General features: G+C 40.7%; 1 protein-coding gene across 6 annotated transcripts in view; it reads left to right on the forward strand.

Annotated features, from left to right (window-relative positions):
- The window catches only part of usp6nl (USP6 N-terminal like), a 170,847-nt gene that overhangs the window by 4,437 nt on the left and 151,019 nt on the right, over window positions 1-15,391 (forward strand). For all 6 annotated transcript variants that reach the window (XM_008110321.3, XM_008110318.3, XM_062983247.1 and 3 more), the window contains exon 2: window positions 10,682-10,768. Coding sequence is in view for 3 of the 6 variants with exons in the window: in XM_062983247.1 (XP_062839317.1) it covers window positions 10,765-10,768 (4 nt within the window). In the remaining 3 variants the exon portion in view is untranslated. The remainder of the gene's footprint in view (window positions 1-10,681; window positions 10,769-15,391) is intronic.

Genomic DNA, 15,391 nt, shown 5'->3' on the forward strand with positions numbered 1-15,391 from the left:
TATGGATGGTCAGTCTGTTGATTATTTGTCCTGGGAAGTTGTCCTGGTATATGGGATTGCCAAAACTATGGCCATACCATATACTAAAAAAAAATCAGGCAGATATCATGCACATTGGAATTAAGCTGTTGTTCAGGGGAAGGCATTGCTGTTTAGTTTAGATTTGCTCAGGCAGATGATCCTGTTTCTTGGAAGTGCAATAAATCTAACGCATGAAACAGAAGTGACTCCAAAACTTAAGTTGGAATAAATTGCTTTGTTATAAATGTGCCACAAGACCCCTGTTCATTGCCTCTTTTTCAGTTCCTAGATGGGCTATTTGCTGTAGAGTCTCCTGCTAGTCTTTTATAGGCTAGGAATAATCTTTATTTGAACTGAAGGAGCTTGCTATGGAGTAAAAAGACATCTGATTTTGTGTGGACAGCCATTCACACTTGCTGAGGTTAGGGGCACAGGATCTCCACAAAAATGGAAAAACTACCAAATAATAAATACCAGTACTATTTTTTTTATCTGAAAGAACACCTCTCCTTAGTAATAATTTAATAATAATAAATTAATAATTTATTTGTTTTCCTCATAGCTTGATTACAGCATATCATCATAAAATACATATATTAATATACATATTGCAAGGATTAAAATACAATACAAATACATATATTAATATAGATATTGTTGTGACTGTGCCTTCGGGGATTATGGTTGATGGGGATGGAATTCGAAGAGGAAGAAAAAACCCTCGTGATGAGGGTTCACTGGAGGAGTTGCGCAGGAAGCGACTTAGAGAGCTATATGGGGGATCTTCTGAGGAAGATTCAGATGGGGAGATGGATGCTGAGGAACAGGTGGTGGCTGGGGAAGCGGGCACTGAATGGGCACAGCCACCGGAGATGTCTGGGGATTTGGGGTCTATGGATACTTCTGAACCTGGGGTTTCTGCAGGAGCTGATCCCAATTGGGATGCTTGGAGAAGGGAGGATGGTTCTTTAAGTGTTCATGGGGCTAAGTGTGGGCAGGATGATTGGGACTCCGACGAATTGCTAGGCACTCCAGATCCACGAGCTCTAGCTGTGTGGAGCTCAGACTCTGAGTAGATTTGGGACACCTGGTGTTTGGGTGTGAGTGTTTGGTCACCCAGGAGGAAGGGGAATAAAATGGGAATGTTTGGCCACTGCACTTTGCGTGTGGCAAGGTGTTGCTGAGGCGCCATTGGGATCTCTGTGTTTCCATGAAGACTGGACCTGGACTATGATTTGAATCTGCTGTTATCACCTAGCTTGGCTCTCGCTGTGTCTTATCGTGGACCTGTTTTGGATGACTGCACCCTCTTCAGACCTTGGATCGGAATTTGACCTTGCTACTGCCTTTGCCCTGTGATTGATGGCTACTATCGGCTTTTGACTCCTGGCTTGCTCTTTGGACACCGCTGTTATCTCCTGACCTGACCTTGGAATCCTGGACGACGTCTTTTCACCATCCTTTTGGAGCCTTCAGCTTTATCCACATTGTGGAAGCAGTCTACTGCATTCTTGGTTTGTTTGTTTGTTTCCTGACCAATTTGGTGTTTTCTTTTGGGAACTGTTCCTTTGAAAACTACAGAGCCGGCTGGCAGGGCTTGGACTCAGAAAGTGCAGTTTGCACTAAGTTTGTTTAGCTTTGTTTTTACCTGCTTGTGTTGCTGAATTATATTTTTTGTTTGAACTGCCCTTGTAGCACTGATAGTGAAGTGTTTCAAGGTTTTTTCTGTGTTAACATTACTTTTTGGCTTATCTGCTGAATAAACTCTATTTTTGTTCGCTAATTGGCGTCTGACTCTTGACAGATATGTTCCTAGTCTTAATTGGGAAGTTAAAAAGGACTAGGAATACAAGGGGCACTGTGCATCAACAATACAAATAGAGTGACTTTACTGCAGTTGTAATATGCTAATTCCTATACGTTCCCTTAACTATTATTATTAGTAACTTTATTTATACCTCGCCTTTCTCCCTGTGGGGACTCAAGGTGGCTAACAATCCTAGATGGCAATTAATATGGCTGCCATGTTTGAGCCAGTTGGAGTTTCTGAACTCGGTGCAGAGGCAGCCCAATGTAAAGCACATTGCAGAAGGCCAGCCTTGAAGTAGCGCATGCATTCCTATTTCCTCCAAATCTAGGAAGGGGCGCAGCTGGCATATCAGCTGAAGCTGGTAGTAATTACTCCTGATCAGTGCATCTCCCTGGGATAACATTTGGAGAGACGAATACAGGAGTACTAGGAGTTAATATATGTTGCACAATCCTTCTTGAAGTTAACTTAACTTGGTGAAGGACTGTGAGTTTACTGAATGTAACTCAGAAAATGATAAACACTGCATTATAGCACCGTAGTTCTTAGAGAAATGAGAATATACAGTGCTGTTCCTGGTAAAGCTATTACTTGCGAAGCATCTGCACCCATCCTAAAATAGCACCTGTCTTCACGCTGGGTGGAGTTGTAATTAGAATGGAATTTCTAATAACTATAACTATAGTAGGCAAAGCCTTCAGTGGGTCACATTTTAAGCATCATATAATTTAACTGGAGGTCTTAGGACATTATCATGTTGGTCTTAAAATTATGGTGTAAGCGAGGCAAGGTGGAGTAAATGCTGATGTAGGTGTTGTGTGGTGTCTGACAGAAACATGATTGAGGACTACTGGGAGCTGATAAAGGGTTTTTGAGAGAGCAGCTTCTTTTAACTGTAAGTCAGTGGTGACCTGACTTAGTGGTAAATATTTTGCACATCAAGTATTAGAAATCAGCTGATTTAAATTCAGTTTAAATCAGCAAGAGAGTTTTATTTACTCTGATGTGTCAGGCTAAAGCTGGAGTGGCTTTACAGCCAAACTTCCACATTTGTAGGTTTTAATTTTATAGATTTGATTATTTACAGATTTTTTAATGTGGTTTTTCTAGGCATCTCTAGATTGTCCATTGCTCTTTATGGTCAGCTTCTGCCAGAAGTTGAGCATGGAGCAGTGCTAATAGACCTAGAGAAGGGAATAGGTGACATTATCACATCTTAGCAAGGGTACTTTTCCAACTATGTTTCCCAGAGTCTCTGAGCCAGCATGGTCTATGTAGATTTTTGGGGAGTCGGAGTCCCCAAAAATAAAATTCACAGGAAGTTGTATGGAGGCTCTGGCAGCTACCCAGGGATACTGGATACAGACAGAAGTCTCTCCCATCAGGTTAGTTTTAAAAGAACATGGAGATTTTTAGATATTCAGACAGCTTCTATAATTCTGTTAAAACTTCACATTTTAATTTGCATAAAGGGCCCTTTAGGTAGGTTTTGCAATATGCACTTTCCCTAACCACCTGGGCTTGAGATAAACATCTCGGTTATATGTCCCAGTTGCATAGTGATATCTGAGCATTATTGCTAAACAACTTCTTGTCATGTAAACACTCGTGGATCCCATCTGTTTTCTGGTTGGAGATTCTTGCTTATACTGTTGCTATACTTGTATTCAATCTCCTATTTTGTCATGGAAAACCCTGTCTTATAATAAGCAGTAGTATATTCTTTTCCACAAGTTTCCCAATGCCTTTTGAGGTTTTTCTCCTTCAAAAAATGCTGCACATGCTTGTGGCTTAGGAATGCCTCATAAGGGAGAAATAACAGATATGAAATGTGCAGTAAGCGTAAAGGCACTGTGCCAGTATTTGCAAAACTGTTGGAAAGATTTTGTCAAAAATGTTGTAAATTTAAAGTATTTGAAAGCTAATGGACTAAGATAATGATCATCTTTAAAAGTTAATTTCCTTCAAATTCAATATTCCTACAGAAAATACTTTGTTATGTAATGCAATAGTTTTAAATCTCACATGGAGGCAAAATCCAGAGCAAAACATTCTTCCTTAATCATGTGTCACTTAAGCCCATTTGTGTATTATACCTGAATGCCATGTACAGAGGTTGGTTTTGTTCCCTGCATTTTTCTTGGAGCTGTCGAGCAGTGAAGATCATGTCCACTGTTCCTCTGGAGGGGCGGAAGCCATTCTGGGATTCTGGGAGGGTGTCTTCTGAGACAGGGAGAAGGCGGTTTGCAAGGATTCTTGCGAGGATTTTCCCGGCGGAGGTTAGAAGGGAGATACCACGATAGTTCCCGCAGTCTGTTCTGTCCCCTTTCTTGAAAAGGGTGATGATGGTGGCATCCTTGAAGTCTGCTGGGATTTTCTCGGTCATCCACACCTTTTCAATGAGCTGGTGGAGTTGTTGCATCAGCTCAGGTCCACCTTCTTTGAAGATTTCAGCGGGAATCCCATCAGGTCCGCTAGCTTTGTTGTTTTTTTGTTGGCTGATGGCATTGCTGACTTCTTCCAAACTAGGCAGTGTACATGGCATTCATTGACCTTGCAAAGGCATTCGACACAGTGAATCGCAGCGCTCTCTGGACCATCCTCCAAAAAATCGGGTGCCCTGACAAATTTGTGAACATCCTGCGGCTCCTCCATGATGACATGATGGCAACAGTCTTGGACAGCAACGGCTCCCAAAGTGACCCATTTAAGGTTGAATCAGGTGTCAAGCAGGGATGTGTTATTGCCCCCACCTTATTTTCCATCTTCATCGCTATGATACTTCACCTTGTTGATGGGAAGCTTCCCACCGGAGTGGAAATCATCTATCGGACAGATGGCAAGCTATTTAACCTCAGCAGACTGAGAGCCAAAACCAAGGTCACCACAACATCTGTTATAGAACTCCAATATGCTGATGACAACGTAGTCTGTGCGCGTTCAGAAGAAGACCTACAAGCCACTCTAAACACCTTCGCAGAAGCATACGAGAAGCTCGGCCTCTCACTGAACATCGAGAAAACCAAAGTGCTCTTCCAACAGGCACCAGCTAATCCCTCTGCAAAGCCAGGAATACAGCTTAACGGTGCAACATTAGAAAATGTTGACCATCTCCGCTACCTTGGTAGCCACCTCTCCACAAAAGTCAACATCGACACTGAAATACAACACCGCCTGAGCTCTGCGAGTGCAGCATTTTTCCGTATGAAGCAGAGAGTGTTCGATGACCGGGACATCCGTAGAGAGACCAAGGTGCTTGTTTATAAAGCCATTGTCCTCCCAACCCTGCTCTATGCCTGCGAAACGTGGACTGTGTACAGACGTCACACCAAACTCCTGGAGCGTTTCCATCAGCGTTGTCTCAGGAAAATCCTGCAAATCTCTTGGGAAGACAGGCGGACAAATGTCAGCGTGCTTGAGGAAGCAAAGACCACCAGCATTGAAGCGATGCTCTTACGCCATCAACTCCGTTGGACTGGCCACGTTGTCCGAATGCCCGATCACCGTCTCCCAAAGCAGCTCCTCTACTCTGAACTCAAGAATGGGAAACGGAATGTTGGAGGGCAGGAAAAGAGATTTAAAGATGGGCTCAAAGCCAACCTTAAAAACTGTGGCATAGACACTGAGAACTGGGAAGCCCTGGCCCTTGAGCGCTCTAATTGGAGGTCAGCTGTGACCAGCAGTGCTGCGGAGTTTGAAGAGGCACGAACGGAGGGCTTAAGGGAGAAACGTGCCAAGAGGAAGGAGCGTCAAGCTAACCCCGACCGGGACCGCCTTCCACCTGGAAACCGATGTCCTCACTGCGGGAGAATATGCGGGTCAAGAATCGGTCTCTTCAGTCACCTAAGAACACACGCCCAAGATACCAAGGTTGGAAGACCATCGTCCTCGAACGACGAGGGATCGCCTAAGTAAGTAAAGTATACCTGAAAACAATGAGTCCTGGTATCTGAATTTTTGTATCCTTTAAACGATATAGGATTGCAGAATATTTGAACTGAGATTGGTTTGCAGCAACTTCCAAAAAAGGGATTTGCAGTACTTATTTACCAGACTTCTATACTTTGTCAATATACTCAAGGTGCCTGAATAGTTAAAACAATGAAACAAAAAAAAAACATGACAGAATGAAGAAGAAGAATAAAAATATCTCAGGAAGTGAAGTTCCATGTCTCCTCTAATACCACTTCCTCCTCTAACACCATACTTCATGTAGAAAATGCTCAGTAGGCCTTCCCCACCTAGTTTCTTAGCTTACTCATAGTCTCTCCTGTACACTGAACATTGGCTAAAGAGCAGTGGAAGACTCCAAAGTAATTTTTAAATCTCTGACTGAGTTTTAGTGGACTATGTAGTATATAATATGCAATGAATATTTTCTTATTTGCATTATTTCATGATTTGTAATGTATGCCACCGTTCATTTTTTCCTCAAATCAGATCTTTCATTTGATGATTAAGGTAGAATTTTAGCTCAAGCTTCTTATATTCTTTATTTCCTACCTTTAGAGACGCATTTTGCCGCACTGCGGTTGTAGACCTTGACCAGCTTACCTGACAGTCAACTTCAATGAATGCAATGACTCCTTTGAATAGATTGGCATTGGAATGCAATGCAAAAAGGTATAGAGCACCCATGTTAAACATATTTGATTTCTCTCAGAGTGGAGGCGATGCTGTTTGGAATACAAGTAGTTCTCAGTTGTTAAAAGCGCTGCCCTTGAAAGTGTCTATGCATACAGATATTGTGTACGTATGTAAATGCATTTCCTGACCCAGTTTTCTTGTGGTCTACTGGAAAGGGTGACACATTTTTAAAATGCTTTACAAATTCATTTTTCCAGTCTTGATGTGCACACTTGAAGCTCTTCTCTTAAGGGTGCTTCATCATGGCAGAAATAGATGTAAGTGAAAAATGGAGCATCTCCACTTTGACTGATTTATCTTACGTAGGGCACAGGCCATATCTATTGGGCTCCACTGATACAGCTTATGAAGTTGTCATATTCCTCACTGTCAGCACAGGGAAAGATGAGGAGTGGGCACACAAGCTGTGTCTCAAGAACATTTGCGATTTTAATTTTCTCATTCAAAATGTAAACATTCCTATTGTTTGGTTTGGTGTTTTCAATCATCTTGTTATATTTCTTTTCCGTTGCTCCCCCTAATATCTATCCTCCAGAATACCCCACTCCCTTATGACCCTGTTCGCTGTGGTTTTTATTTTTATGTCTTTCTCACCCCGAGTTTTAACTTAATGTTCATGTGGTCTGCCCTTGTTTTTATTGTCTCCTTGTTTTATTTTGTAATGGATATTATTTACTGTATTGTTTATTGTATTGTGTTGTGCTGTTCTTTTATATGCTGTTTACATTGTATTGTTTTGGGCATGGCCCCATGTAAGCCGCCCCGAGTCCCCATTGGGGAGATGGTGGCGGGGTATAAATAAAGTTTTATTATTATTATTATTATTATTGAGGACCATCTGGTATGTTTCCAAGAGGTTTCCTAGAGCTCTGTTTGAAAGCGTCACATATAAAGTACCTGTGATTGGCCATGGAGGCTCGCTTCCTGGAGCCAGACAGGTTTGGTAAAATGGGTTTCTGTGAGGCATGATATGGATACAGGGAGAGTGATGTGGATGTCTCCTGATTAAAGGGGGGGGGGTATATAGTAGGCTGCAGGTGTGCACTGAGCTTGTAGCATCCTTTTGGGCAGAGTATCCTGTAGGAAACAGATTGATTGTGCGAACGACACTCTGCTGCTGCAAGGCAATCATATAATGATGGCAATTAGCATACTAAATAGTTGACAGCCGTGAGAGTTGCTTTTGGAGGACACTGGTCAAAGTGAAAAGATCATCATTGTAATCAAGTGAATTTATACATAGTGTTTCTGTCATTGATTAAGCAATATGTTCTGTTGTGATTGCTGAACTATCCGTCTTAACAAGCCTCCCACTCCATTTGCTGAGTGCTACATCAAAATATTTATTTCCCCGCCTCTGCACATGATTTCTTATGCCTGGGAAAGCAACCTGACACCATCAGATGTTTTGTAGTGCCATTTGCCCTGGAAACAGAGCCAGGCATCAGGATTTACTGGATATGTAATCCAGAACATCTGTAAAGAACTGTGCAATCTACTCCTGGCATAAATGAAACATGGCCAACTTCCATGCTCTTGGAGACACTCATTGTTCTCTAGGAAGTAGGTTGAGAGTTGCTGGTACAGTCTCCAAAACTAAATGATTGCCATCTGAAATATATACACCTACACATTGCATATAAACTACAGGGGAGGATTCTTTGTGGAAGTACAGGATTCTTGGTTTCGAGCTTCTCTTGGGCTGAGAAGTGGGCAGGGCACTAACCAGAAGCTGGTTTTCCTTGTCCTGCCTGGGTTTGCTTCTCGATACCTAACTAAGCTCTAGAGAAATCTTTCTTCACTTTGCTGCCATCAGTCCTAAATGTTTTCTGTTGACACATACATCAGGGTAGGCAGAGTGTGGCCTGCATGCACATGTGACCTTTGGACACCATTTCTGTGCCTCTGAAGCCCCCAGTCCTTCAAAGCTCCCAAATTCCCATAAAATCTGGAGCTCCTATTTTTTTTAATAAGTATTTTCATTTTTTTGTCATTTTAGTCCCCAAACCACACACAAAGTCCTTCAAAATACATTAAAACATGCACATTGTTTCTCCTAACGATGGTTTTCCTTTGCAGTCTCAGTAAAATGGTATTAGGAATTTATGAGACCTGACTTCCTGCTACCATCTTAAGAAGGATTGCAGGAGAAAACTGAGATTTTTGTATTTGTTTTATTGCCCATGGGATCCTGTGGAGAATTGGCCATTGTCCCCCAGCCCCAACAAAACTGTTCTCTCTATTCTACAGGGAAGCATGGAAAGATCTTTAATGACTTCCATATCTTGTGATACTGAAGAATTGTGTTTTTCTATCACTAGGAATAGAGTTGTTGCTCTCTTCACACACAACAAGAGAGGATGATGCTTCCATTAGCATAGTGATGAGTTTTTCTTGAGCAAAAAACTGGACAAATGTTTCTTAACTGAAATCTAGTATGGTACTGAGAGGTGGATACAATTTCTTTAGGCGCAACTCGTGGGACACACTGTTCTTTGCTGCTCTCTTTTCTAAGAAATCGCCCCTTTAAATTTGCCTTGTTTCTAGGACAGTAGGGGCCTATGTCCTTTGTTTTGCAACTGATTAACCAGCATTTGTATAGTAAAGCTCTGGGTTCTTTTTGGGATTTGCTTTGGATCTGCAAATGTTATGTGCAGTCACATTTTAAGGAAGTCGGATAATTACTTTCTCTTTCTTCTTATCCTTCTTAAGTCTTAAGGAATCAGAGAGGAAAGATGCAGCATGGAATGAGCTGACTAGGTTAGAACAGATGGTAGAGTTCTGGTCAGTTTATGAAAGAAAACCAGAGTAGTGGATGCTTCTTGTTTTGTACAATTGTCAGTTTCCAAATATAGTAGGCCCTTGTGGTTTGGTTCTAACCCCCAACCCCCGTGGATACCAATGTTTTGTTATATGCAATCACATAGTAAAATAGGGTTCCTTATATAAAATTAGCAAGCCTGGCTTGGGAACTTTTATTAGGACTGGGCTGTAAAAGTATAGCCTACAAACTTGGGATGTCTTGTTTTTATTGAAACCACACAAGCTGCTATGTGTGACCTCTATTTCGAAAGAAGGGGGTAGAAATGCTTTAAATAGGTAATCCATGGAGAGAATTTCACTGTTGCTTAGCTAGAGAGTTAAAAATGGTGTCATAGAAATATGCTGGATAATTTTTATTTGTGTTTGACATTCTTACGTGATTTCTCTGGTGACTTCCAAAATCAGGTTACATAAAACTTCAGCAAATTATGGTGAACATTCCCTTCTGCTTGATGGTTCTATCAGATATGAGTATCGGATTTCTTTCAGATATACTGTGTCCTCAATAACTGACCCACAATGGGAATGGTTGCCATGAACACATAATTGGGAACAAAAGATTACCCTGCTGGATCTCAGAGATATTTTCATTATTTGAATTTGCTCCTAGATTAAAAAATAGTAGTCTGGGTCTTCAGAGGGCCTCTTGGGCCCCACAGGAGTCCCAAGGGCCACATTTGGCCCATAGGCTGTACTTCACTCACCCTAGGATCAAAGTATAGGTGTTAAAAGAGTGTAGTCCTTCCTTCCCAGACTCAATTACTGTTTTTTCTTGTGTTCCTAAATCTGCAACAAGTCACACATGAATACTATGTTTCCCATACTTCATTGTGAAATGGCTATAAAGAAAATGTTGAGACCAGATGACGGCTGCATTTTGATAGTTGCCTCTTATAAGCCTCACAAATAAAATTGTTTTGGCCACAGTTTAAGGTTCACCTTTCTTCTTTTGATGCTTATGGAGCATTTTGAAAATGTGGCTGCTTACTGTGCAGAATGCAGTAGCTTAATTTTTAAAGTATATGAAGAGACAGAATCTCTTTCAAATGAAAGCTGAAATAAAATCAGTGAGAAAGTCTGAAATGTCCCTGGGGAGAGGAAAAACAGATTTCTGGAGCTATGCCCGGGAGGAATGTGGGAATTTTAAAGAATTATTGGCAAAGAACATATTTAGACTTGCGTTTACTGCGAATGTTTTCTTTCTTTTCCCATCAGTATCACCACTCTAATAATATTATCCAAAAATATGAAAATGCATTATTTTAATTTCTTGGAGGTCTGTTGAAAGTGTTTTATTGCTGTAATTGCTTCTTTAATCACATGGATATATTCAATGGCTGATTTTACTTTCCTCGTTTTGTTTTTCCCTCTTTTGGCTAGGACATGTATACCTCTGAGAGATCTTGGATGAGATACCTTGGTTTAATACCTGTCTGGGATTATATGCAGGAAGTTTACCAGTCATGAGTGAGTACCAGTTCTTTGGAGGCTGCACAGCCTTTCAAAGCAAAACATATGTGTTTTATCTTTCTGTCACTGCTGTTGTATTTTGAAGTTTCTGTGTCACAGAAATTTGTAAATGAATTCCAACTTTTAATGGTTGTCCCCCCCCCCCCCCCCGTTTTGTTTGTTTGAAGCAAATAAACATTCCCATATGCCTTCTTCAGAGTAAATGGCCCACTGAAGTGATTAGGATCTGATCGTCATAGTTGTAGAGATAAAAGTATGGGATCGCAAACATTTCTAGTGCAGTGCTGTGTCCTCAAGAAGAATTATCTGTGATACACCCTATATTTGGAACATTCTCCTAAGGGTGGCATCTATGGTATCCACACTGTACTTTTTCTATATGAGTAACTCCTTGTTTTACTTGTCCAATTCTGTATTCACCAAGTTTCCACTGCATTATTTCTGGCATTAGAGCTGATGTATTGTTTGCTTTTCTTTTCTGTTAGTAATACAGTATGCCCCTCATATCCCCTCCTGGTGGGGATATCCTCTGAAATTGAGGATAATGGGGAATCATACATTTAGACCAGTGGTTTTCAACCCGTGGGTTACTAGGGGTTTTGGCCTACAACTCCCAGAAATCCCAGCCAGTTTACCAGCTGTTAGGATTTCTGGGAGCTGAAGGCCAAAAAAAATCTGGGAACCCCAGGTTGCGAACCACTGATTAAGACTGTATTTGGAGTATCGGTAAGTGAAACCATGGATATCGAATACATAGATAAGAGAGTCACAGCATTGCAGAAATCTCCATTCAGGATGATGAAGATCCCACTCTTCTAATGGTTGCTTCAGCTCCTGGGAATAAAGATTCCTGTGTGGAAGTGTAATGCATATTTGTTCCCCCAAATAAGAGGGAGCTGTAGTTTCTATAGAAGTTCTCAAGCATTTGCTTTTAACACCAAAATGCCATAGTATGCTGATGTTAGGCCAGTTTGTTTGGTATCAGCAGCTCGGCTGATATAGGATACCAATGTCAACAATTTTTTTTTTGCCATTACAAGGCCTTACCTGCTCCTCTATTCCTTCTGGCAAACATAGATCATCTAATGCTGTCCAAGGTTCAGGCTCCAATGCCTTTTGGCTGTTTGCAGTCTGCAGCTGCGCTATGTCTTGCTGTGAATACATTTCTTGGGGGTTGGAGGACCTTTTAAAGGGGGGAAAAATCACAAATTATGTCTGCCCTTATTCTCAGGAGAGGAGAGATCGGATAAAGGGGCAACAGAAATAAACTCATATTTATCTTGCTTTGTATTAAGAGTTAAAAACTGGCTGTTCTATTGAAGGAGAGGTGATCTTTGACATTTAAATGAAATTACAATGATGATGACTTTTTGCTCTATTTGGCACATAAGCTAAAGTGTAGATGCATTTCATCTTTCTGTGGCTGCATATCCTGGGGGATGAAGTACTTTTGATGGAGAAGCTGGTGGTTGCATACAAAATGAATTAGTTAAATAGGGCATCTGTCTTGTTAGAAAGGATGAAGTAGTGGTCTGTGATTATTTTTTTGTGTAGGTTAGGGAAAGAAAACAAATATGCTTGTGGGCAGGGTCACTTTCTAATGCCGAATAAAATACTGCTCTGCTCTGTGACCTTTCTGTTTAGAACAATAGCCTCAGATTATGTTGGAACCTGGAAGGCATAGTTCCTTCATGGAAAGGTCATCCCTTAATATACATTTTATCACTGGTTCTGCACTGATGCAGAAACAGTCTCTGATAGTGTTGCTTAATGAATAGTTACAAAGCTTAGGAAATTTTTAATAACTTGATGGACTGTTAAGATTTAATTTCAGACTTTAGGCAAAAGAGAATAGTATAATTTTGAAGATTTTCCTGTCTAATTTTACAAGGTCTTTAACATCCTCTGTCAGAGAGACTGCTGGGAACTTATCAAGCTACAACCCCCATAGTATTGAGCCATGGAAGTTAAAGTGGTGTCAAGCTGCATTAATTCTAAGCTGTGGATGAACTCTGAGGCACCATTGAGGCAGTTGTGGTTTGACCTCTCTTTTGCCTTCTCTCTCCAGTTCCATAGAAATATTTTCTTCAGCGTTTTCAAAACTGTGATCCCAATTTTAAAATGTGGAGGCGCATTGCCCTGTAATGTAGCCGAAGCACAGTGGCACCAATCATTACTTCTGCGTAACTAATCCTTGATGTATCCACTTTTCCCCATTTGGATTTGGGCCCAATTTACAAAACTGTTTTTAAATTTCAGAACCCTAAATGTCCAGGACCCATGAACCAGGGAGACTCCTCTGCGATCATGTCTAGGATTAGCTGAGGCTTTCATTGGAATTAGAAGCTAGAGGGAAAGTTATCAGAAGGAGCTAGGGATGGAAAAGACCTTTTTGGGGTCTGTGCATCATTTACAGAACTCAGAACTACCTGGCACTTCCTTTGTTACCTTTTCAGTGACAGGTAAAGGTCATTTTTCTTTAAATTCTTGTTGAGAAGTGTTCATGGTTTGTTTACATCTGAATGGAAGGACTATGATAAGTGATTTGTGAAGCCATCATTTCGTATTGTGTTCTGTATTCTGACTTGTTTGGATTCCCTGTTGCCCTGCATGGCCTTGACAAGATGTGGTTAACTATGACATCATTATTTGCAAAGGAGCAGCATGCCATATGTAAGGTTTGGCTCCTTAATCAAAGCTATTAAAAGATGAAGAGCAGGGACATGCTAACTGGCCTTTTAGAATGGAGCTGGTACTTTACCAGTGCATCAGTAATTGTGGTTTTTTAAAAAATCTTTGTGCTTTCTAAATGTCAAACTTCCTAATTATAATCCTTGATCTCAAAAGAATGGTGAAAAAAGTCTTTTAAGTGAAGATCTTTAATATAGCTACATTCATTTTTGCCAATAGGGCAGCCTGAAGATCAGCATCCTAGATATGGCGGCTACTGTTTCCCCCCGTTTGCTGCTCATATAGTAGGGAAGACAGTTGCCTGACTTAATATACTTAGGGGATATTTTAAAATGGCAAATCTAAGAGGGAAACTATGCAGCCTCTCCTTGTAGGTTGTTATCATAAATCAGTGGTTCTCAACCGGTGGGTCCCCAGATGTATTGGCCTTCAACTCCCAGAAATCCTAACAGCTGGTAAGCTGGCTGGGATTTCTGGGAGTTGTAGGCAAAAACACCTGGTGGCGCACAGGTTGAGAACCACTGCCATAAAATGAACCTGGCCGCAACAACCTCTGTCACAGCAAATAATTGTTTACATTGGGCCTGCATATTACATAAAAGGTCCATCACAGAACTTTTGTGTCATAATTTTTGTGTATAATCTTCAACCCTGTTTTTCTTACTTGAAATGAACAATTAGTGTCTTGGGCTATTACAGCAAGAGCATAGTCACACAGGAGGACTCAATGGTTCTTAAAGATTTGTTCTGTCGACCTGCCAGACAATTCAGTGATCAACTTCTTATTTCTGCTTCTTTACCATCCTTCCAATGTTGATGCTGCTCAAGACCTTTCAGTTTATCAGGGGATGGGGAGGAAACAATGACTTGTGCAAAGTTAGTAGAACATTTCCTATGGCTGTTCCCGGTAGTGTATGCTTGGACAGTTATTTTCAGTCTCAAATGCTTATCTCTTGTTCTCTTGTCAGAAAGCCATGTGAAATGCCTTGTGGCTATTTTAAGCCATGGTAATTGATGTTTTTGATAAATCTTCTGTGGCTTTTCAGTGTTCTTAAGTTTATGTCCTTGCTGGTCAAAGACAACGAGATTGATTAGTAGAACAAATGGAAGTTCTGGAAGGAATCGTCCTGTGTTACCAAATAAATCTAGCAAGATTCTGTTACCATCTGTGGAGTTTGTTTTATCTTTTTTCTGTTTTAAGGCAGGTCAAGCAGCTGTATGTGCTTTTTGTTGTTTGCAAATATTTCTATATTACGTAATCAACAGTACATATGTATCTTTATGTACTAGCCAATAGCAAACCCATTGGAAATACTCTAAAGTACTATAACCGCAATGCAGTGACTCTATTCACATAAAATATGTTTTAAGTTATTGAGAATGATGAGATTCCTTCACCTACCATTTTAAAATTAATGTTGAATTTGTTCAAGTGTTTGGCTTGGACCAAGGCAGCCCAAATTTATCCAAATGCAGCTATAAAACCTGTTGCATGAAATTTTGGCTGGGCGAAAGTGATTGCCCAAAGTCATTTCATTGGATAAAACAGGATAATCTTATTAGCTCCTTGTAAAAAGCTTAGGTTTCTTGTAAAGCAGTAAAAATAGCAGAAACCATATTGTGAAAAAGAAGTGATACTGACTTGTATATTGGCTTATAATGAATAAATAACTTAAAATAAACAAATAACGCCAGGGAATGCGCTCAGTGCTTTTCTTGGACTTCTAGCTTGTGGGTGTAATACAGGACTCTCTGTAACAAAGCACCTCTGTTTAGAAGTACACTTGAATCTGCTAGATGAGAAGTCTGTTGAATGCAGTCACTTTGGTCTGATATTTCAGTAGCCCTGTAGCCCCTTTGAAAGCTTGTCCAGTCTCTCACAAGCATACTCCTTGTTTTTGGCAGGGGACATTTTTTTGCACAATCACA

The sequence above is a fragment of the Anolis carolinensis genome, chromosome 5 (genome assembly GCF_035594765.1).
Source record: "Anolis carolinensis isolate JA03-04 chromosome 5, rAnoCar3.1.pri, whole genome shotgun sequence".
NCBI lineage: Eukaryota > Metazoa > Chordata > Lepidosauria > Squamata > Dactyloidae > Anolis > Anolis carolinensis.